Genomic DNA, 24,617 nt, shown 5'->3' on the forward strand with positions numbered 1-24,617 from the left:
AGTTTCTCTGGTTTTACTATTTATTGGTATGTGTTAAAGTAAAATGTACATTTTAGTTTTATTCTATAACCTACTGGCAACATTCCTACCAAATTTCAAATTAAATTATTGTCATTTAGATCATTTCTTTGCAGAAAAATGACAATTGGTCAAAATAGCAAAAAAGATGCAGTGTCTTCAGATCTCGAATAATGCAAAGAAAACAAGCTCATATTCATTTTAAAACTACACAATACTAATGCTTTAACTTAGGAAGAGTTCAGAAATCAATATTTGGTGGAATAACCTTGATTTAAAATCACAACTTTCATGTGTCTTGGCATGCTCTCCACCAGTCTTTCACATTGCCGTTGGGTGACTTTATGCTACTCCTGGCGCAAGAATTCAAGCAGCTCGGCTTCTTTTCATGGCTTGTGACCATCCATCTTCCTCTTGATCACATTTCAGAGTTTTTTTTATGGGATTCAGGTCTCGAAATTGGGCTGGCCATGACAGGGTCCTGATCTGGTGATACTCCATCCACACCTTTACTGGCCTGGCTGTGTGGCATGGAGCATTGCCCTGCTGGAAAAAACACTTTTCAGAGTTGGGGAACATTGTCAGAGCAAAAGGAAGCAAGTCTTTCCTCCGGGACAACGTTGTACTTTGCCTGGCTGAGGTTTGTAAAAGACCATAAGGATTGAACCAAAGCGGACTGGAGGGTCTCCTAGTTCGTCTTCTCTGATGAGTCCAATTTTCAGCTTTGCCCAACGCATGGTCGTCTGATGGTTAGACGGAGACCTGGAGAGGCCTACAAGCCACAGAGTCTTGCACCTACTGTGAAATTGGACTCATCAGACAAGACGAACTAGGAGACCCTCCAGTCGGCTTTGGTTCAATCCTTATGGTCTTTTACAAACCTCAGCCAGGCAAAGTACAACGTTGTCCCGGAAGAAAAACTTGCTTCCTTTTGCTCTGACAATGTTCCCCAACTCTGAGAAGTGTTTTTTCCAGCAGGGCAATGCTCCATGCCACACAGCCAGGCCAGTAAAGGTGTGGATGGAGTATCACCAGATCAGGACCCTGTCATGGCCAGCCCAATTTCGAGACCTGAATCCCATAAAAAAAACTCTGAAATGTGATCAAGAGGAAGATGGATGGTCACAAGCCATGAAAAGAAGCCGAGGTGCTTGAATTCTTGCGCCAGGAGTAGCATAAAGTCACCCAACGGCAATGTGAAAGACTGGTGGAGAGCATGCCAAGACACATGAAAGTTGTGATTTTAAATCAAGGTTATTCCACCAAATATTGATTTCTGAACTCTTCCTAAGTTAAAGCATTAGTATTGTGTAGTTTAAAAATGAATATGAGCTTGTTTTCTTTGCATTATTCGAGATCTGAAGACACTGCATCTTTTTTGCTATTTTGACCAATTGTCATTTTTCTGCAAATAAATGATCTAAATGACAATATTTTTATTTGAAATTGGGTAGGAATGTTGCCAGTAGGTTATAGAATAAAACAAAAATGTACATTTTACTTTAACACATACCAATAAATAGTAAAACCAGAGAAACTGATAATTTTGAAGTGGTCTCTTAATTTTTTCCGCGGCTGTACATTCATGGTCAAAAGCACTTCTGTCAGATAATGCACCACTACTCCCAGAAAATGGTTGTAATTACAAATGCTTTTGTATTCCCATGGTTACTTATTTAGTTTGCATTGGAAAAACACAATTTCTGAGAAATAATGCCAAATCTGAGTTTATTCCACACAAAACTCCAAAAATGGACTGGACAAAATGATTGGCACCCTCAACTTAATAATGGTTAGAACACACTTAAAAATAAAGAAATAACAATTATCTGAAACAATTAACATTATCTGAAATCAATGGCTTCCTGTAACCATGAATGAGGTGTCTTACACTCTTCTTTTGCCAACTGCCCCAGGTCTCTCACATTTGAAGGGTGCCTTCTCCCAACTACTGATTTGAGATCATGCCCCAGTTTTGCTATGGGATTAAGATCTGGACTCATCTTTGACCCTTCAAAACTCTCCAGTGCTTTGTATTTATTTCTGGGTGCTTTATGAAGTTTGCTATGGGTCATTGTCCTGCTGGATGACCCATGTCCTCTGACGGAGACCCAGCTTTCTGACACTGGGCCCTACATTTTGCCCAAATATGATTTGGTAGTCCTCAGATTTCCTGATGCCATGCACACAGTCAAGGCATCGAGTTTCAGAGGCAGCAAAGCAACCCCAAAACATCGGCCCAGCTCCACCATATTTGCCTTTAGGGACCGGATAGTGCGAGCTGACACCGTTGTACCCTGTGTCTGCAGGGCAGCTTGAAATTGTTTGGAAGTTGTTATAGGTTTTTTATCCACCATTCAAACAATCTTTTGTTGCATTCTGTCATCAATTTTTCTCTTCCTTCCACATCCAGGGAGGTGAGTGACAATGCCATGGGCTGTAAACTTCTTGACGACACTGCGCACAGTGGACACAGGAACATTAAAATCTCTGGAGATGGACTTGTAGCCTTGAGATTGTCCATGCTTTTCTACAATTTTGATTCTCAAATCCTCAGACAATTCTCTGATCTTCTTTCTTTTCTACATGCTCGTGGTATGCACAGACACACAACACAAAGGTTGAGTCAACTTTGCTCAATTTTAACTGGTTGCAAATGTGATTTCTATATAACCAGCATATATGGCTTGCCACAGGTGTGTTTAAATAAAGATTAAAGGAGCATCACATGCTTGAAAAACAATTATTTCTTACAATTTTGAAAGGGTGCCAATCATTTTGTCCAGTCCACTTTTGGAGATTTGTGAGGAATCATGTCAGATTCGGCTTTTCTCCTCTGCTTTTTTGCGTTGTTCCAATGCAAACAATAGAAATCAACATGTGAATACCAAAGCATTTGTAATTTCGATTTTTTTTTCTTGGAGAATTGGTACATTATGTGACAGAAGTGCAGGGGTGCCAATATTTTTGTCCATGACTGTACAACAGTAGCTTTTCGGCTGTGTGTCAGTCCCTTGGGTGTGTCTCTGTGTGTCTTAGGCAATCGCTCTGATGCAGGGACATTGAACCGAGCCACAGTATTTCACGGCAGAGTGTTTGCTGACTGTCGGATGACCATGGGACCACTGTGTGTGGGTGTGGATGTGGTCAGTGGTTGTGTGTAGTCGGATGGGTGCGTGTGCCGGCTTCTAGCACACTCTCTGTCCGGATCAGACGGAGTGGGGTAGACCAACATGACAGGTGAGATTGCTCAACCTAAATAAACTCTCAGCTCTGTTTGTGATAGGAGTTGGCGGAATATTCAGGAAGTCCTGATCTGGGTGAGCCATTGAAGTGAATTAGGTCCCTGCTTTTGTTTGAGTACAATGGAGAGTTGTGTTTTTACTTGACGGAATGGAAGGGGCCCCTAAAAAAAAAATATGAAAAAAGTCTTATTGGCTCTGAGAAGTTCTTTGTGGTAACCTCTCAGTGAGAGAGTGTAAGCATTCAGCGTTTGTATGTTGGCGTGAGAGAGTTCTATAGTTTAAAGCTGTTAGGAATATGTGAGGGAGATATGCAGTTTAAATTAGTAGTGAATGTGTGTGCGTTTGGCCTCATTTCTCAGGTGTGTCGTATTAAATGAGGAGGTTCACGCTGTCATCCCTTTTTGTACGGAGAGGAAGCGAGGTCAGTGCCCTTTCCTAAATGTTAACCTACTTTATCCCTACTTGTTGATGATTGAAAAGCTAACAAAGACAGCTTCACTGTAATATTAGTTTTAACATTAAACACAAAATTAGAACTGTTATTTGTTATGGTAGTTATTTATTATTTTTCAATTACGGCGAAAACTTCATGTGGTTTCATATTACCACCCCTAGGTGGCAGTTTTGACCCTCGTTTCTTTCTGGTTAATAGGGCCCTTCCCGTATCCCAAACGGTGGCGGTGTTTCGATTATGTAAAACAACAGGATGACTGAAAGCACTTATATTCTGATGCAATGCAACATGACTAAACTCCGGACAGAATGCACCACACTGTAATATGCAGCCTTCAACCGCAGCTACTTGAAATTGAGTCAGCATATTTCAACCTGTGTTTCAGTCCCAGACAGTGAAACCTGAGTGTTTTACACAAGACATCCAGTATCATGATGTTAAAGGTGATAGATGTGAATGAGAAGAATTAAGCAACGTAAGTGTGAGCTGTTTGGTTAAGGGCACAGATATGGACATTTCGGCTCAAACTCTGAAGCTCAATTGTGTGCACAGATACACATGCGCGCACACACACTTATTCATAATCCTACACACTCGGGGTGGTGAGGATAGATGTTCATAGCCTTCAAATTGACGGTCTTACACATAGCATGCTCACACACTCTCTCACACACACACACACCTATTTTAGAGGGTGAGCGTGAGAAAGCAGGTCAACCAGAGTGCTATTTGCCCAATGCGTGTGTTTATTGATCCTTGATCAGATCTATAAGATCACACGTGTGAGCACATGTGTTAGTATGTGTGTGAGCACATGTGTAAGTGTGTGTGGGAGTGTTTATTGGTGTACATGCACTCTCCTGAATGCATTTTTGTGTGTAACATTATGCCCTTACTTCAAGTGAATTGTTCTTTTAAAGTAACCTGGGGGTAAAAAACAGACCATAAATGAAAGGCCAGCACAGAATTTAGTCTTTTTCTTTTCATAACCTTTATACCATGAAATTCTCAGTTAGAGATAGCCATTCACAGTCAACTTTGTCTCTTTCTCTCTCTCACCCACACACACACACTCTCTCTCTCACCCCCCTCTCCTGGCTGGGTTAGATAAGACTGCAGTCTGTTTTTTGCCCAGCGCAGGAAAAGAGGGCATGGCGTTGGGTTTGACAGTGTGTGTGTGTGCATGTGTGTGTGTTTGTTTCATGGTCGGGATCAGTCTCAATAGCCTAATGAACACTGCTGAGTGTGCAGGGGTGGATGCGTGGGTTCACATAACAATGCTTGAACTACATTTCAGTGGTCTTTCCACACACACACACACACACACACACACACACACACACACACACACACACACACACACACACACACACACACACACACACACACACACACAATGCATACAGATACAGAAGAAAATCAGGAGGGGTGTGTTAGGGCATGTAAAGGAAAGACGTTTGGCCCCTGCTGCCTCCTCCACTGGGTATTTGAATAAGTGAGACCATTGCGTTTGTGTAGAACTGTTACTGGGGTCTGAACTAGGGGTCAAAGGGGGAGCACCCTCATGCCCACCCTCATGCATTTTCCAAAACAAATTATTAATTTTATAAAGTATATGGTAGGCCTATATTTATTGATTGGTGCGAGTCACGTAATGGGATCGCTTTCCAGTCTCATTAAACAGTGGGCAAACAGACAATGAGTGGAGAAAAGGGTAGTGATAGTTATTGTATTATTATTAGTAATATACAAATTATAGTAATTATATTATTATTAGTGGTACGCCCCCACTGACTTTGCAGTGGCAGTGCAACAGCCTTTGGGTGGAGAATGGGCATAATCAGCTTTATTGTCCACACTTGCGGAGGCCTTGCATTCTCACCATGCTTTTGAGGCTGGTGTGCACACTTTGGGTTTTTGGTGCTTGACACTTACTTTTTTTTATTCCATGGTTTTGGTGTAAGAGTGTACAAAAATCGGGGTTTATTTCTATAACACCAAAACCACAGAATAGAAATAGTAAGTTCCAAGCACCAAAAACCCATAGTGTGCACACTAGCCTCAAAAGCATGGTGAGAATGCAAGGTCTGTCTCCAATTTATGTTGCGGCTCACGAGCTGGTTAGTACCATAAGTAATATAATAATTATACTAATAATATTATTAGTAGTAGTTTAATAATTATAGTAATTATATTATTATTAGTAATATATTAATTATAGGCTACAATCCTGTTTTATTCTCCATGAAACTTGAGTCTGAGCTCCGCGCTCCAAAGCCTTCACCACATCCTCAGTAATTCACTTTGCTGGGGCAGGTCTGTTCTGATGATGACAGATAAATGGTTCATGATTTATCTTGTGTCATAGTGCCATGGCTTTGATGATAGTTTTGTTTAGGTGTAGACTGCTGAGTAGCCTATTGATTATACATGAAATATGTCTTCAAACCGACCTAGTTAGCGATGGGAAACCATGCATACCTGTGATCTTTTGCCTCCAAATGTCCCAAGTAAAACAATTAGACAGATTTTGATTGGATCAAATTCAATTGATGTTGCAGTTGTACTGTCAGACGTGTAGGTTTATGAACTCCCCTCTCCCAGCCCCATCACCCCCCCTAACAGATTAGGCCTAGCAAGAGCTTGGCAAGTGAGGCCTTTTGGTCTCAGTTAAATGTGCTATACTTTCAAATATATTGGGATACTGTGCATGGGAGAGATCCTATGTGAAGTCGAGCTAGTGATCTTTCTCCTTTTCCATTATGTTCCCAAAACCAAATGAAGATTGAAAGTGTACCCAATAAATTGCATGTTAGAGTGGAACATAGAATTGAGAATTTGCCCAAATAAATGTTCCTGTACATCATCTCTGCCTGTCATATTAAGTGTCCATAAAACCATTACTCATACTTGGATAGTATTATGATGTAGTGACACAATGCTTAAGGAATTCATGACCCTTGCATGCACTGGAATTTTGGAGGAAGGAGATTCCAGTAAAATTAGGCGCAGGTTGATGATGTCAGAGAGATGATATTATCAGGATTTGCTCTGTCCTTTTGCATGACAGGTGTACAGTTCAGACAAGTTGGTCTGCATTCTCAGTCTCTTACCCTCACTGTTTCTTTAGTATCTCTCTGTCACACACACACACTGACATTTGCTTGTCACTTTGCACATACCAGTAGCATGTCAAATACTGCATCTTTTCTTTTTTTCTCTCTATCCTTCGCTCTGATATCTGCATCCATCTATCTGTCAGATCAGTCTTTCATTCTTTCGCGTTCATTCTTTCTATCACGAACAAAATGTCTCTGACTTAGGCCTGGATAAAGCAGTGGAACAGGTCCTCTGAAGAGGCAGCTAAACAACAAGCTAATTAAGACACTGCAGACACTCATCTTTGAGTTACTGTTTCAGCCTACCTCTTTGAGTCTTTAAAAGATTTCAGAAACACACACACATACACACCCACACACACACACAGTCATCCTGAAAATCACCAAACTCTGAGTGTTTTAACTGTTAAATTAGTAGGTTTCTTGTTTTGTGGATATGTGTGTGTGTGTGTGTGTGTTGGGGGGAGCTGTATAGGGCTGTATGAAACACACACACACACACACACACACACACACACACACACACACACACACACTCGATCAGACACACCTGTCAACTATATTAATTATTTAGTCCAAGTCAGAGGAAGGAGCTGAATCATTAATACTGTGGCGGCATGGAATCAAGTCACCCCATGAAGTGGGCTGTTTAGCGTGGAGTATTATGTGGTGTGTGTTTGTGTGTGTAAAAGAGAGATGGAGGGAGGGAGGAAGAGTGAGAGAGACAGACAGAGACATAGACAAAGAGAGGGAAATATCAGGCTGACACTCCAGTACTCCAAACTGTTGCAGTTAAACTCTTATGTAACCTTCTGTTCGATAGTGCCTATTAAACTATAACATTCACTCTCACGCACGCACACACACACACACACACACACACACACACACACACACACACACACACACACACACACACACACACACACACACACACACACACACACACACACACACACACACAAAGATACAGACCAAACACATCCATTAAAGAACCCCTTTAAACGAGATAGTGCTGATGCCTAAGAGGGGGAGTTGTAGGGCACAAAGGGGTTGTTTTCTCACACACACACACACACACACACACACACACACACACACTCACACACACACACACACACACACACACGCACACACACGCACGCACACACACACACACACACGCACACACACACGCACACACACGCACACACACACTTTGTTTGCTGTTTCACTTTTGCTTTCTGTTGTGAAAATGCCTGGCTGTGTATAATTTTGACAGCGATGTGTGTATTTAAAGCTTGTTTGATGTGTGTGTGAGAGAGTGGCCTGTTTGATCTGTAGGTCAGTCACATCAGAGGAGAGGCAGACAGCACACACACACACACACACACACACACACACTTGAACCTTCTTTCACACTATATGTCTCTGTCATCATGTACTCTCTGAAGTTAATTTCATTGGTTAATATGAGTGTGTCTGTGTGTGTGTGTGTGTGTCTGTGTTTATACACTTGTGTGTATTTGTGTTTGTATTTGAGCAAATTTTTATTTACGGTTGCCTTCTGTCTTCCAAAGCAGAAAGGCCGGTCTAAATTATGAAGAGCAATGATGTAATTTCCTGGTGCACACAATGGTCATTACCCCTTGAGGTCAGAGTGCAAAGGTCACGAGCCTGGGGTGAGACTGATAGTGTCTGTGCAAGTGTGTATGAGTGAGCCATTTTAGAATACTCCTCTTCCACTGGTTATTCAGGTATTTGCTTGTGGGATTGAACCTGTTGACATTGCAAAGTGCTCTTCTTTCATTGTCTCTTCTTTTTAGTGTGTGTGTATGTGTGTGTGTGTGTGTTGAATGACAAACAATGGGAGATGCAGACGAGTGTCAACTGAGCTGAATAGATTGACTTCGTTGAGGGGGTGAGAGTTTGAGTACCGAGGTGATAAACAGAGGCCAGACAAGTGCTTCTGAATTAACTCTGAAGGCAGACACACTCACACACTCACACACACACACACACACACACACACACACACACACTCACACACACACACACACACACACACACACTCACACACCAACACACACACACACACACACACACACACACACACACACACACACACACACACACACACACTCAAACACACACTCACACGCCAACACACACACAGATTACACACACACAGATTGGAATTATTATGTAACTTCACTAATGACCACTGCTCAATTAGGAGGTGCAGCTGGAATATTCTTTTCATAGGCTGACGGTGTGTGTGTGTGTGTGTGTGTGTTTGTGTTTAAAAGCTTTATTTTTACGTAACTTGCTTACACACTGATTGGTCAAACTGGGTATAGAGTGAGACCCGTAGTCTTGGCCTTGACTGTTGATACCATGATCACCTCAGATGCTCTCTTTCTCTCTCTTGTGTGGGTTAACGCGCACACATGCATTTGTGTGTGTGTGTGTGTGTGTGCGTGTGTGTGCGTGTGTGCGCGTGCGTGCGTGCATTTGTGTTTTCTGTTTATTTCTCCTCCATCATTGTGGATCAGATAAACAAACGAGAATTTCCTCCCTGGTCTTCTCAGCCAAGTAGCTTTGTGTCGCAAGAGCTCAAAGAATGGCCTCTCTTTTTACTATCTCTCTCTCGTTCTACTCTCTATCTTTCTCTACTGTCTCTCTTTCCGAGCTCTCTCTCTCTTTCTACCTTCTATTTCTTCTCTCTCTCTCTGTCCTTTTATTCTATCTTTCTTTATGCTGTCTATCTCTTTTTTCACTCTCTTTCTCTCTATCTGCTCTTTTATTCTCAGGAACAAAACACACTGCGATACTCGCCTTTCACTCTCTCTTTTTTCATGCTCTCTCTCATTCCACACTCTCTTTCTCTAATATCTCTCTCGACTCTTTCTTTCCCCTCTCTTTCTTTCCCCTCTCTCAGTCTTCAGCACTCTCTTTTTTTCTGTGTCAGACTTGAGTATGTGTTGATGCACACCACTCACACCAGTGGGCTTTTGCATGCAGAGTGTTGTTGGAGAGGCTTTGGCAATGACCCATCGATCGTTTAATTAGGCCTGGAAATTCAGGCAGTCGATTGAACAACGCTGTGATGGGCGCCATTAAAGCTTTGAGCAGCATGAAAGCTGGGTCACAGCGACAAGGTGGGTGGGGGTAGAGTGGGGGTGGAAAGGAGAGGGGTAGAGCGGGGGGGGGGGGGGGGAGTTGGGGGTTGGGGGTAGTTGGGTGAGGGGTAAAGTGGTGGGGGGTAGGTAGGCGAGGGCTGGGGTGGTGGTGGGGGGGTAGGTTTGCGAGGGGGGACGGATGGTTGGTGAGGGTGTGTCTGCATTCCATCACGTACCATGTGACCTGGGGGAGGTCAGCATCATAGTGGAGACAGAGACAGGAAGTTGGACAGGAAGAGGAATGTACAAACACTAGCAAAGGCACGTCATGTTCATACACACACACACACACACACACACACACACACACACACACACACACACACACACACCGGGCTTTTTAGTAACACCAGACACAGACAAACATAGGCAACATACTTTGCCATCTCTGACTGTCTCACCAGAAAGTCTGGGCGGACTGTACATGACGGTCTGGTTGGAGTACATTTCTAAACAAAAGACAACAAAAAACAAAAGGAAGCTGCCCTGAAACAGTGTGGGGGAGACAGTATAGCCTTGGTGTGTGTGCAGATGAAGCACAGACATCAACCCAGCATGCACTCATATTTCCATTTCTCATGGCGCTTTAATCCAAAGCAACTTCCAGTACGTACATTTTCATCAGTACGAGTGCTTCCTGGGTATCGAAACACATGAATCTGGTGTTACTAGCACCTTGCTTTAAGAGTTCTGCTTTTGGGAGAGGTTGAAACATGTAGGCCCTTTGGCTAATGAGACACATGTATATGTATGGTTCCTTATCTTTCCTCTAACTAGTACTTTAATGCAATTACAGTAGCTACAACCCTGCACCTTCTTATTCCTTATGTAAAGTAGTATTTATTGTTACACTAGATCTCTATTGCTCGTAGCTAGATTGTTCTCTGCTTTGTACTTCGCTTTGGATAAAAGCGTCTGTTAAATGTAAGTTTGAAAATGGCCACTTATGCTCTCTTCTTCACCTAAACAACCACAACAATTTGCCACTTTTTGTTAAGGGGTGGATCACCCCATGGTTGCTCGTAGCTTGATTATTCTCTCTTTTGTACCTTGCTTTAGATAAAAGCGTCTATGTGACTAATGACTAAATGTAATGTAAATGTAATGTAAATGTAATGAAACAGTGTCGGTTGGGGTATCGCACACAATCATCATTAAAATGTCAAAACTTTCACCCAATCACTAGTTATTCTGAAGGAAATGTTCCACTTAAAACTATCCTTACCTGGAAGGGATGATTACATCCGCTTAAACACACTGGAGTTTATAAGGTTAAGAGTGAGAGGGAGAACAAAAGGAGGGTGAGGGCGAACAAACAGTGACAAACCTGCAACACTCAATCTGCCAGCTAGGGGTGTGTTGCTCACGCCCTCTCAGTTACACACACATGATGAGACCATAGTGCACCTCCAGACAAGATACTTATACATATCCATGTTTGTTAGTTTGTATGTGAGTGTTTTTTTTGTTTGGTTGAGTGTGTGTGTGTGTGTGTGTGTGTGTTTGTTGTCGTTTTTTCAGTCCTAGTGAAAGAGACTAAATGAGCTTACACTGTACACTGGATGCTCAGTGTTTGATCAAATTGAAAATATTGGTTTGAGGGATTTTAGTTAATGCCCAGTCTTTCCCAACATAATGGGACTGCCCCGAGTCTAATCTGTGAAAATTAGCAGATTAGGCGTGAGAGGGACGCTTTGTGCTCATTCATTCAGCAAAATATTCTTCCCAGAGTTTGTGTGTGTGTGTGTGTGTGTGTGTGTGTGTGTGTGTCAAACTGTTCATTAAAAATGCTTTAATTGGCCTGATTACTAAGGAAGCACGAATTGAATCATAAATCAGGTCATTGAAATCTCATGCAGCTGTGCACACAAATATGCCCACAGAGGAAGGAGGGCAGGAGAGGACAAATATGAGGAGGCCAGGAGGGTAAAGGAGGGATGAAGGAGATATAAAGGAGGTGAAACACAGACCCTGTCGTGGATCCGGCCTGAGTCTGGTCAGGGTTTGGCCCGGGTCTGGTTGGGGTTTGGCCCAGCTGTGGTTCAGCTCATTTCCAGAGTCAGGTACTGTTTTTGCAAAACTGGCTCACCTTAAAGCTGAGAGAGAGAGAGAGAGAGAGAGAGAGAGAGAGACATGGTTGCCAAGGTTTCTGTGCTGTTCAACTGTGCGGTGTGCGCTATGGTCATTTCTAGGTCATGTTTTGGTCGTCTGCCATGATTCCACAATATTCTGTTTACTTGGTTCTCCCTCCACTCATCTGCTGCCCTCAGAGCATCGGCACGTTCGGATTAGTATGCTGTTCAGGGAGGTCGGCAACAGGAGGCATGACAGATGGATAAAATGTGATTGTGGCTGACATGTAAGTTTGAGTGGAAAAAGATGGTTAGGATGTATGTGACACCCTGCACACACACACACACACACACTCACGTGCGCACACACACTCATTACATTCCCAGTCAGCAAAGATGGTTAAAAATTCAAAACTCAATGAAAGAGATTCCCTGAAAAAATCATGCTGCCCTGTTCCTAGAAGCCTTTGAGGGATATCTAGTGACATGCTTAATCTGTTGAGCCTGGTAGAAGTGTTGTGAATTGTTTCTCTCTCTCACTCTCTCTTTCTCTCTCTCACACACACAAACAGTTACAGAGAAACACACACAATCAAGCTGATTGTCTTCATATGAATATTTCACCAGAAACAAGCATCCCAGCCTCTAGATGGATACCTCTCAATGGTATGTTGCATGATAAAGTTCAGGTTGGTTTGGCCGTTTAAAGTTTATCAGTATTTAAGTCCATATTTGTTTTGTTTTTAATTTTATGGAGGACAAGTACTTTAATTTGTAATGTTATTTTTATAAATCCTACAATTTGTTCATATTTTGTAGTCCCACTGATATCGATAGGATAATTTATAACTTGTAATTACTTATTTATAATAAGGCTGCTCTTTGTGTTGAGTAAAGCCACGCCTACATCTCCCCAGAGTCACCCCAGCGCGAGGGAGGAGTCTCGTGCAGTGTGTGTGTGTGTGTGTTTTGCGTGGTGAGATCGCGCGGATTATCATTGGCGACCAGCGTGTCCAGCCGTACGAGCGGGCTGGAGCTGTGAGACCGGGATCGGGATGTAGCAGGTGCCATATCACTAGGGCGATCCGCGGGACTATGCCCGGCGTGGACTTTGCAGGGGAGAAAAGTTTATTCGAAGTTGAGAGTGAAAGAAACCGAAGCACCTGCGACCGAATGGTAGGTTAAATGCCTTTTTTGTATCCAATGTGTAAGTGACACCCCAGTCCAATCTGCCAACCGTGGAATGTATGCAGATGTATTCGAAACTGAATCTCTGGCTCGAGTTCCGTTAAACCAGACTCGCTTGATAGCTTAAGTTTAGCCTACTGTAACCATTCGAGGGCGAACGTCCCGAATCGAATGCGGATTGTTTTGCTTTTCAGCCAGCGGGACTCTAAAGGGTAGCGCCGACCGACCGGTCCCACTGTTATTATACTGTTGCTTGGATTATAATGTCTGATGTCATTAATACAGAAAGGCCAAATAAGTAGCTATGACAGACACGTGAAATAAAAAAACAAACTTTGATACGCTTAAATGCACAGACATTGTAATTCAGCGTTGGTCATCTGTCTTGTGTGGCTGTTAGACAGCTACAGCTGAGGCCGACCATTGTATTTACGAAACACCAACATGGAGCAGATGCTGAGACCTACACCCAGTGTGTCTAGCGACTGGTCAAGCCGGTTCTGTGAGCCGGGTTGTACAGTTTGCGCAATCTGAAGTTGATTTTGCGGCGTGTGTTGTTTTTTCCCTGTGCGCATCTGAGGGTAAAGAAACGACATAAACTAAACTTCCTCGCCAAACGTAGACGCCTACACTTCAACATATGCCAAGCATGCATTCATTCTCTCAGCCCACTCGGTTGTAAGCTCGCCCGGGACGAACAGTGCGTCTGTAGCATACTCTGCGCGTGAGCTTGTAGGAGTTTTTGTGTAGTTTACACATGCAAACACTGGTCCCAATATGTGGATTCTTAGAAAACCTCATGTTTAGTTTCTATATTCCAATTTGAATGTCCAGTCAATAGACTTCAAGCTTAGGCAAACATGTAAATTGTAATCTGCCCGGTATGGTATGTACAACTAAAGGATTTGATTTCAGGGATACTCATGGACACACACACACACACACACACACACACACACACACACAAAGACACACGCGGCGCACTTGTTGGAGGGACAGCGAGGGCATTCTGTTGTGGCCTACTGAGCAGCAGGCTCGCTCCGTTGTCACGGTAACACACGGAATCCACCCACCCCCCATGTTGGATGGCCGGTGGACAGCACATGAACGATTCGCGCGTTCATTTAGTCCCTCTCTCCCGTTCCATGCCTGTATTCCGACCCTGCTTTTTCTCTTCCTGTCACTGCATGTCCTATTAGCGTCCCAGTGCTTCTGCTTCTCTCACCGACTCCAAATTGGGTTTATTTGATTAACCAGTAATGTAAGTTGCGTTACCTAGTAACAAGCCTATAAGTAGTTATTTGTGTTTACAATTTTCATTGAGCTTTTTCTTTGAGTTTGATGAGCAGGTTAAGGGATCTCAAGCAGACAGAGGCATCAGGTTGCCCAGAATGCAGTGCCCACAGACACACACGTACAAGCCTGTCAATGTAGTAGGCCTGCGGTGTGTTTGTGTATGAGAGTGGTAGGGGGGATTAAATGTACTAGCTTTCCTGGAAAGCTGGTGTCATGGCAGATCAGACAGTTGACCAGAATGTGTGTGTAACAGTAGCCAGCAGGTAGGCTACAGTAGTAGTGAGTAGCTTAAACCTCTCTCCCGACACTTAGCAAACAAGTCGTGCTAGCGACAGATGCCAGTAGCCGTGGCTTTTAGCCTCCTCGCTGTGCTTGTCTACACGATACAGGTTACTTATGGATGCCATGACTATTTGTGTTAGTGTGTGTGTGTGTAAGAGACGGAGAGAGATATTTTGTTTCCACGTGTCTGTGCTTGTAAGTATGTGGATGTCAATTGTTGACCCTGTTTGACATATGACAACACACACACTGTGTGAAAGAAGTACATGACCATAACAGGAACATATGGTTAAGGTAAGCAAAAACGGTGGTTTGACCAAAGCAACCTAGAAAACATTAGTAAGTGACATTACACAAAATCATATTAACCATATAATCATAATCATATCATATATTATATCATATCACTTCCTCACCCACGACCATGTGGTGATCACAGCTTTCTTAGAACCTTCAGGAGAGCAGTGTGGCATTAAAACAGCCGGGTTTTCTCCCAGGCAGTTAGAGTGCCCTGGTCAATCATTGTTTTGTCATCAGAATTCGCCACCATAAAAAGATTATGAAGAGCTGTGTCAGTCTGTAGTCATAAGACTGAATTTCCTTGTCTGGTTACGGGCGAAAACAAACAAATGTGAAACGTCTTAAATGTCACATGGGTTAGCTCGCTGGTTCTCAACTGGTTGGCCTCAGGACGCACAATTCCCCACGGTCGGAATACAAACCATAAACTAAAAACAGAAAAATATAAACATACAGCCTACTTTTATCCCTGCATTCATAGTTTATCAGCCTTGTCTGACATCAGATTTAAGGTTCAGGTTTTAAATAAATATCTTTACCACAGTGAGTTCTCTGGAGACTCTCTGCCTCACCTTTTGTCCAACTTATTTATTCAAACGTCACGTTATATTCTTCATCAAGGTAGCAGTTATACAAACATACACATTGATATGTTTACCACAAACAAAATGCACATAGCATCATTTCTGTCACATGCTAACCGCAAATGAAAGGAAAACAAGTCACCCAGCAATACAACAACAGTAATTAGCTAACGGTTTCACTTTTCTAACAGAATTATGAATTCTAACGCAAAGGGGTCACTAGCTCAGCAGTGGCATCCATGGAGACAGTTCTTCAAGTCGAAGCTCTCCCCACTCACATTACAGCACTTTCTCAGCTGACACTTCAGACCGTCAAACAGAGGACTGGGCTATGTATCTGCCGCTCACACAGACCTTTCTCTCTCTCTCTCTCTTTCTCTCTCTCTCTCTCTCTCTGTCTCTCACAAAGAGCATCTTCTATTCATGATTGAGGCATGAGAACCACAAAGACTCAGCTTTTCCTATATCAAGACAAGCTACTTTCATATATGTTCTACCAAAGACTTCAGAGTTGTGAAGGAACACAGACGCTCCACGGCCCATTCAGGATGATTCTAGAACCCTCCAACTGGGAAACACTGTGTTAGGTGTCCCAGAAAGTGTTAATATGTGGGCAAATATGCAGTATAGCTCCCTGAAGTTTTGTGTCTGTATTTGTGTGTGTGTGTGTGTGTGTGTGTGTGTGTGTGTGTGTGTTCGTTCTTGTGTGTGGCCTCTCCCATATCATTTTCATCACATTACCTCCGATGTGGAGTTGCTTTGACAGGATTACTGAGCGCTCTCTCCCTCTCCAACACACACACACACACACTTCCCATTCACACCATCTGCGCTCCATCTCATCCCTCTCACTCATGCTGAAGGACAGAGCTGTTAATCTGCACTATGGAAAGAGGGGATTAGAGCAGGCGGAGAGAGAGAGGGAGAGAGATGGGCAGAAGTAGAGAGAGAGGGATTGGAGAAGGGAGATAGGTAGGGAGAGATAGAATTCGAGAGGGGAGAGAGGCAGGGAGAAAAAGAAGAGGAGAGGGAGAGAGAGAAAGAGAGGAGGCACAGGACAGAGAGACGCTATGCCAGTCTGTTAATGATAAGGTACTCTTAGTGTCGTGTGTGTGTGACTGTTTGTGTGTGTGACTATGTGTGTGTGACTGTGTGTGTGTGAGGGGTAAAAGTCCTGTAAATGCTTTGTGATCCCAGTATTGATCAGTGTGGTTGCTTCCACTTGCCTTGTTTTCAAACTGCCTCTGCAGTAATGGATGGGGCTGTGACTCGTGTATTTATGTTTTGATGTGATTGGCAGAGGAAGGAGTTGTTTTGATTGCGTGCGTGTGCGAAATGTGTGCGGGTTTGTACAGTGCATTGGGTGGGGTTTCATATGCAGGTCAGCACATGCAGAAGAAACCACGAATAGCTCACTGAAATTAGCTTGTGTGTGTTTGTGCATTAGGATATAATGATAGGGGTGAGAATATGGTTCTTTAAAGGTGCAGCCTGACAGGCAGCATGATGTCATTAGGAAACAATGTATTGGGACTGAACAGAGACAGTGGAAAAGTGTACACCCCAAAACATCTCTCGCATGGTCACGTCAGGCCCCTCTCTCAGGCATTTCTGTGATAAAACACACTCCCACATGGCTGTGATAACACACACTCCCATACGCTGTAAGTTAGGGTTAAGAAGGGCTTTGTGTTCATGTTGACTTCATATTTACAGAAGCGGTTGTTGTAGATTTGCATTTGCGTTGAAGCACTGGAAGTCAAAGCTGCTGAGTGTATAAGTAACCTCTGAGATGTGTGTGTATCAGGTGTCATGTCACATCATGGGTGCTTACCAACCTCTGAGAAGTGTGTGTATCAGGTGTCATGTCACCTCCTGGGTGCTTACCAACAACATCACTGTTAAGAAGCTTTAAGAATCATGAATGATGTGATATGGATGGCTGTGTTTGTCATCGGGTGATGTAGTTAAGTTTAGCTGCATTGACAGTAGTTATAGAGATACTTTGTGTGTTTTTTTTCTCATTTGGGAAACACTGTCCGACACCAACAAATACACAGAAAATAAGCGCACTGATAGATGCTCTCATCTAAACTGGTTGGTCGAGGGTAAAGGGTTAGAGGTCGTCTGTCTGGATGTTTGTTCACCGCTGTTCTATGCCAGAATAGTAATGGCAGTCAGGATTCAGCATGCAGGTGAGTGGACATCTGAGTAGGTGCTAATGGGTAGGGACTACACGACAGGGTAGGTCATTGTGGGAGCCTCGAACAAAAGGAAACAATTTAGGCTAGGGGAAAGAGGGTAGCCTCGAGAGACAAGCTATGATGATGGAATAGAAGCAAACAATTAAGGAAAAACTTTAAATAGTTTTACAAAACTTTACTTTACCTTCACTAACTTTTCACTCTTTTTTCATTGGACCTGAAATGTAATTACGCTGAAAGGATATTCATTAAGATAACATCTTCATATTGCACATGAAATCGAAGCATTCGAGACCTCTTCTGTCTCCAGATGGGCCTGTAGTGTGAGCGTGTGTAATGGGAGAGGGCCTGGGGTTAAGTGTTTCATTATGTAGGTGAGCGCTCTTTTCCTCCTCTATCTCGAGGATGGTTGGTTTACACAGTGATAACGGTGTGTGTGTGCGCTGATCAGAGGAGGGGGGTGAGACCAGCGTGGTGGGGGTCAGGGAGTGACCCACTTTATCCCAGTAGGCAAGCAGACACAGCTCATAGGATCAGGGACCAGGGCCCAGTGCAGGCATGGGGTGGGACAGGTACAGGTGATATTCTCAGGGGAACTGAATACGAACAGAAAGAAGGGACCCCAGACAGGGGGGCACATGCATGAGCAGATATTGAGGACTGAGTCAGCTCAGTAGTGGTTGGGTTGGAGTCTGAAAGATGGAGGCCTTGACCTACTGTATATGGAAAAATACCTTTGGGTTGTTTGTGTACTGCTGGCCTTGTCTAAGTTATGCCAGTGACAAAAGGCTTTGCCCCTTCGCAGACCGTCTTATGAGATTAGACTGTTCTGTGTTTCTGTTCTTCATATTTCTGTGTGCTTATCAGAGGAGTGACCTAGGCCTACTTTTGAAGACTCCTGTGGGATTGTGGACAGGTACACACACACTTGCATGCACTCATTACCACACGCACACACACACACACACACACACACACACACACACACACACACACACACACATACACACACATACACACACACACACACACACACATACACACACACACACACACACACACACACACACACACACACATACACACACACACACACACACACACACACACACACACACACACACAAATAAACCTTAGCAGGCCTTATCTCAAAGCCAGCACATCTGGTTTCTGGTACAGTTCATGGTGTGTACGTTGACCTGAAGATAACACCAGGAAGGCTTCACGGAATGTTCAGAGCCTCAAAATGCTATTATGCCAGGTATGTTTATGACTTCTTCTAATTGGCAGCTTGATTATAATCTCCTTTTCTCATTCTCTTCATTGCTCATTTTCTCTGCATTGTTGCTCTCCCTCTCTGCATCTCACTCCCTGCACCCTCGTTCGCTCACTGTCACACACACATACACACACACACACACACACACACACACACACACACACACACACACACACTCTTACACTAACTCACTCCCATTGTGTAATAGCCTTAATCCACGGAGGCCAGAGCGGAACGGCCTGCAATCTGATGTCACACAAACACACGCACACAAACACACGCACACACACACACCTCTGACCTCTCTAGGCTGTGTGTCTCTTTACCAGTTTTTGTTTATTCCTAATCCGAGGCAGGAGTGCAGGGAGGTGTCTGCAGTCATGTCTTCTCTTCTGCATGAATGGATGAATCATGCTGATGGTGTGTGTTTGGGACTTGAGACACACAATCTCACTGTTTGTGTGTGTGTGTGTGTGAGTGCGTGCGTGCGTGCGTGTGTGTTTGAGACTTTCTCCAAATGAACAGGGTGACTCAGACAGCTGTGGAAAAGGGTGGAGAGGAATCGAGTGATAAAGTGAGAAAGGTAGAGAGAGAGGGGGAGAGAAGGAGAGAAGGAGCGAAAGAGAGAGAGAAGCAGAACTGAGAGGAATAGAGTGATAAAGGGAGAGTGAGAGAGAGAGGGAAGTTTGAGGGACATGAGAAACGCGAAAGGTGTGAGGGGTGACTTGGGATGAAAAGTACCATATGTGTTTTGTGTATGTGTGTGTGTTTAGTACTCACGTGCGATCTCGTGTGTTAATCTGGCCCAATTTCTGGCACTCGTCTCAGGCCTTAGGGCCTCAACACACAGTCTGCTGAGACTGGAGACACGCAGAGGCAGGCAAAACAAACAAAGACACGCGCACACACCCACACACACACACACACACACACACACACACACACATGCACACAGCTGCAAAATAAGTTCCTCTCCCTGAGTAATAGGGCTCGACCCTGGTGTATTCCGTTGGTGTGCTGCCATAGAAACCCCACCTTCTGTGGCTTGGTCTAAAAAGGAGATCATTTAGTTTGTAATTTAGAGTGAAAGGCAGGAAGAAAAACACATTTTCCGGAGAAAAAAAATCCGCACACGAGCAGAAAGACAATTGACTACTTTAGTTATGAAATGTTTTTGTGTTTTTTAAACCACGCATTCCCACTGTACTCAAGGGCTGCTAATGGTGTTATTCCTGACCAGACAGCTATAAACGAACCTCTCTGTTTCTCCCTCTCTCCTTCCCCTATGCGCTGCCTATTATCAGCCATCTTATTGAGGCTAACATAATGAAGACCTATTTTACTGAAGTTAGATGACATGACTCTCCTCTGAGGGAGGTCATGGGGGAATAACGCAGCCCCAAGCTGTGCATGTAGACTGCCTATGGGGATGCACGTCCACAGCAATAAGCGGAAAAATAAACTAACCCGAACCCTAACAAACAAAAACAAACAAATATCCCAAAAAAACACACTGTATAATCTTGTTTGATGGCTAGCTGAGTTCTGTGTTACAGTGGTGGTGAACACTTTCATATTCAAGGTTTTTTAAAGGTGGGAGTGATGCTGTGTACTGACTGTGTGTGTCTGTGTGTGTGTTCGTGTTCTTTTGTGTGTGTCTGTATGTGTGGATGCATGTGTATGTTCGATTGCGTGTGTGCATGTCGTTGTGTCTGTCTGTGTCTGTGTCTGTGTCTGTGTCTGTGTCTGTGTCTGTGTCTGTGTCTGTGTCTGTGTCTGTGTCTGTGTCTGTTTCTGTGTCTGTGCCTGTGTGTGTGAGTGTGTGTGTGTGTGTGTGTGTGTGTGTGTGTGTGTGTGTGTGTGTGTGTGTGTGTGTGTGTGTGTGTGTGTGTGTGTGTGTGTGTGTGTGTGTGTGTGTGTGTGTGTGTGTGTGTGTGTGTGTGTGTGTTGTGTAGGCGGATCACTCCAGCGAGAGCAGCCTGCTCAATGTTCCAGCCCTTCTAAAGAGAGGGGTGTCCGAAACGGACTTGGACAGCGACGGGCCGGGCCGAGACTCGGGTCGCACCCGCACGGGATTGGACAGCCTGCAGCAGAAGATCCTTAAAGTGACGGAACAGCTGAAGATCGAGCAGACGTCGAGAGACGAGAACGTGGCCGAATACCTCAAACTGGTCAACAGCGCCGACAAACAGCAGATGGGACGAATACGACAGGTAAGGGCCAAAGGTTGCATGTCCCCATAAGACATTTAGTCAAGGTTAGAGGCTTCTTGCTAGCGCTGGAAAATGGCCTTTTGTATGGATCAGTTATTTCAGTGGTTCATCGTAAATATGAGTGTATTATATTAAACATCATAATCAACATCATATAATTTAATTCTGTGAATGACATACTGTATACACATGAATTGCCTTTCATCAAGTTTCTGCAATTGAGTCAGGTCTTATGTATTATTCATTAATGTGTTGATGAATAATGTATTTTCATCCAGCTGACAAGCTCTAAGCCAGTTACAGTTGATTGTATTCAATTATTTATGATTTTATTAGATTCAGATCAGTTTAGCTAAGTGGTTTATTCATTAATGTGTTATTATCATCCAGCTGACTAGCTTTAAGCAAGCTCTAAATTAGTTATTCTAGTTGATTCAATTAATTATAATTTGATCAGATTCAGATCGGTTTAGCTATGTTTGGCTTAAGTTAAATGAATTCAGTGCCATTCAGTGGAGTAAGGATGATTTCCCCTCTTCTGCTGTTGAGGTGTTTGAGAAGAAGAACCAGAAGTCGGCCCAGAGCATCACGCAGCTCCAGAAGAAGCTGGAGCAGTACCACCACCGCAGGATGCGTGAGAACGAGAATGGCGCCAAGCACTCTTCCTCCTCCTCGTCTTCCTCCACAGTGGCGGCCAATGCCAACACCAAAGATGGCAGTAACAAGACGGCCTCCAAGGACAGCCTGAAGGAGTGCCTGAAAGACGCGCCCCCCCGGGAGGTCAAGCACCCCTCCCTGGACAAGGTGAAGACCTTGGGGCCGGGGTCGAGCCCCTTCTTCTTCAGCAAGCCGCGCGAGTTCGCCAACCTCATCCGCAACAAGTTCGGCAGCGCTGACAACATCGCCCATCTCAAGAGCTCCATGGAGACGGGTTCCGGGGTGGCGGGGGGAGCCTTCCAGGTCGGGGTGGGGGTGGGTGAGGGCGGGGCGGCGGGACGAACCTTGAGTGGCAGTGCCACCATTACGCCGAAGCCCAAGTACCCACCCAGCGATGACGAGTGCTCCACGGGCACCACCGACTCAGTGGATAGCATTGGCGCTGGGGGAGGGGGCACGGGCTCACAGGGAACAGGGGACGGAGTGGGGGCGGCAGCGGGCGGGGCGGGGGTGCACGGAGCACAGAACGACAACACCTACAAGCTGGTGGAGGCGCTGCAGGAGGCGCGGGACATCCGTAAGACCCAGCTGCAGCTGGCCGATGACATGGAGGCGCTGAAGACGCAGTTCAAAAGGGACTACGGTTTCATCACGCAGACTCTACAGGAAGAGAGATACAGGTGCGTTAAGGCCTGGTGTTTGGAATGAGATACTGTGTCAACACTGGTGCGTTAAGGCCTTGTGTTTTGAATGAAATACTGTGTTAATACTGGTGGGTTAAGGTCCTGGGGCCGTATTCACAAAGAATCTTAGGGCTAAAAGTAGCTCATAAGTGGCGAATTTAGGAGAAACTCCTAAAAATAATGGGCGTGTCAGTCTTAAATGTAGGACTCCTTATTTTTTTTACTAAGAGCAATTCACTAAATATTTTATCCCTAAAAGTAGCACCTAAGTCTAGGACAGCTTAAAACTCCTCATGAGGACTCCTAAGTCACTAAGACCTATTCACAAAAAATCGTAAGATGGCTGCAGCCGACTTGGAATTGATAAAAGACATTGCTTAAACCGTGAAGGTATTAATATTGTCGTAGAATTAGCGCGGGATGCAATGACGCCTTTAAACAACGATGTGTCCCGAAGTGAAATGTTTGGACACATAAAGATAGCCTATTTGGCTTCGCGGAAAACGCAAATGACGACACTGGGGATCATCATTCAGCCGTTTAATTCATCAAACTATCAACGCACTGTAGACCCCACATCATCCAACAGTTGGATGTATCGATGACTTGTGCATTTCGGTCTGCAGCAGGTTTTTGAGAACTTACCAGCTGGATGCCGCTGGGGTGACAGTGGCTATTGGTCCTGGGACCAGTAGGCTTTCGCTTAGGCTATACGTTTCACGTTCGTTTCGCTTTGATCAATTAAGATTGGAGGGCTTAAAGGGCCGCATGTGCTGATATTTGAAGTGGTCAAGGGCTGGAAATATAATAGCCTTACAGTTTGCTGGGTGCTTTAATTATTACTGCCTTGATTACATGCAATTGCCATATTTTATATTGATCGCTTTATATTAATCTTAACGTGCAAAGTGTCATTCCCGTTGGATGCACAAACTTGTTATCATGCGTGTGCATTCTGCTAACTGCACTGTCCATAACTATTTAATACGACTTAATTTGAAGCCTAGGTTATTCTCTTATTTTCAGTCGATATAGTGGGACTGTTAGAGAGACGTCACGAATGAGTTTTTAATGAGAGAGCCTGTCAACAACCAATCACCGTCCTCACCCCTTCTAAACTCGTGCATGAGAAGCGACGTCATCCATAGCAACAGAGTTTTTATCTTAAGCTTAGGAGTTGGTATTATCCTTAGTATGAGTAGGTCTCAGAGCCGTTGTGAATCACTTTTAAGAAATTACTCCTACGTAAAAGGTTTTAGCGCGAGTTAGGAGCACTCCTAGTGGTAAGATAAAAGGCTTTGTGAATACGGCCCCTGGTGTTTTGAATGAGATACTGTGTTAATACTGGTGGGTTAAGGTCCTGGTGTTTTGAATGAGATACTGTGTTAACACTGGTGCGTTAAGGTCCTGGTGTGTTAACAGTTTTAAATGTGGTACTGTGTTAATACATGTACATCTGCTCCAGGGAGTGAAGCGTGGGGGCACTGAGAGCAGCATACTCTAGCTTTGCTTGTGTGTCTAGCATACTTTAGCTAAGTAACATTAATTAATAAATCGATCAATAAGGTTGGTCAGTAACAGATTCTGCCAATCGGTTCCCGACCTTGGACAACAAATGTCATGTAAAGCCCTTGAATGGTTTTACGAGGAGAGAAATAACAAGAGAAATTTCTTTGAGGCCAAGACTCTTTAGATTTAACAGAATACTAAAGTGTATAAGTACTAAATGTTCTGGCGGAGTGGCAGATATTTTTTAATAAGGATGTTTCTAGTAAAACAATGAAAAACTCAAGGTGTACACTACTATAGAACTAGGCAGATCATTAAAGGGGTTAATAGGATCATATAACACAAGATGTAGC

General features: G+C 44.0%; 1 protein-coding gene across 1 annotated transcript in view; it reads left to right on the forward strand.

Moving 5' to 3' along the window:
• Positions 1-13,164: 13,164 nt before the first annotated feature.
• Positions 13,165-24,617, forward strand: part of tmcc3 (transmembrane and coiled-coil domain family 3) — a gene marked incomplete at both ends in the record, with an annotated part of 14,729 nt that continues 3,276 nt past the window's right edge. The window contains 3 exons of the mRNA XM_080851586.1: positions 13,165-13,245; positions 21,158-21,415; positions 21,965-22,752. Of these exons, the coding sequence (XP_080707712.1) occupies positions 13,165-13,245; positions 21,158-21,415; positions 21,965-22,752 (1,127 nt within the window). The remainder of the gene's footprint in view (positions 13,246-21,157; positions 21,416-21,964; positions 22,753-24,617) is intronic.

Source organism: Sprattus sprattus (assembly GCF_963457725.1).
Source record: "Sprattus sprattus genome assembly, chromosome: 14".
Lineage (NCBI taxonomy): Eukaryota > Metazoa > Chordata > Actinopteri > Clupeiformes > Clupeidae > Sprattus > Sprattus sprattus.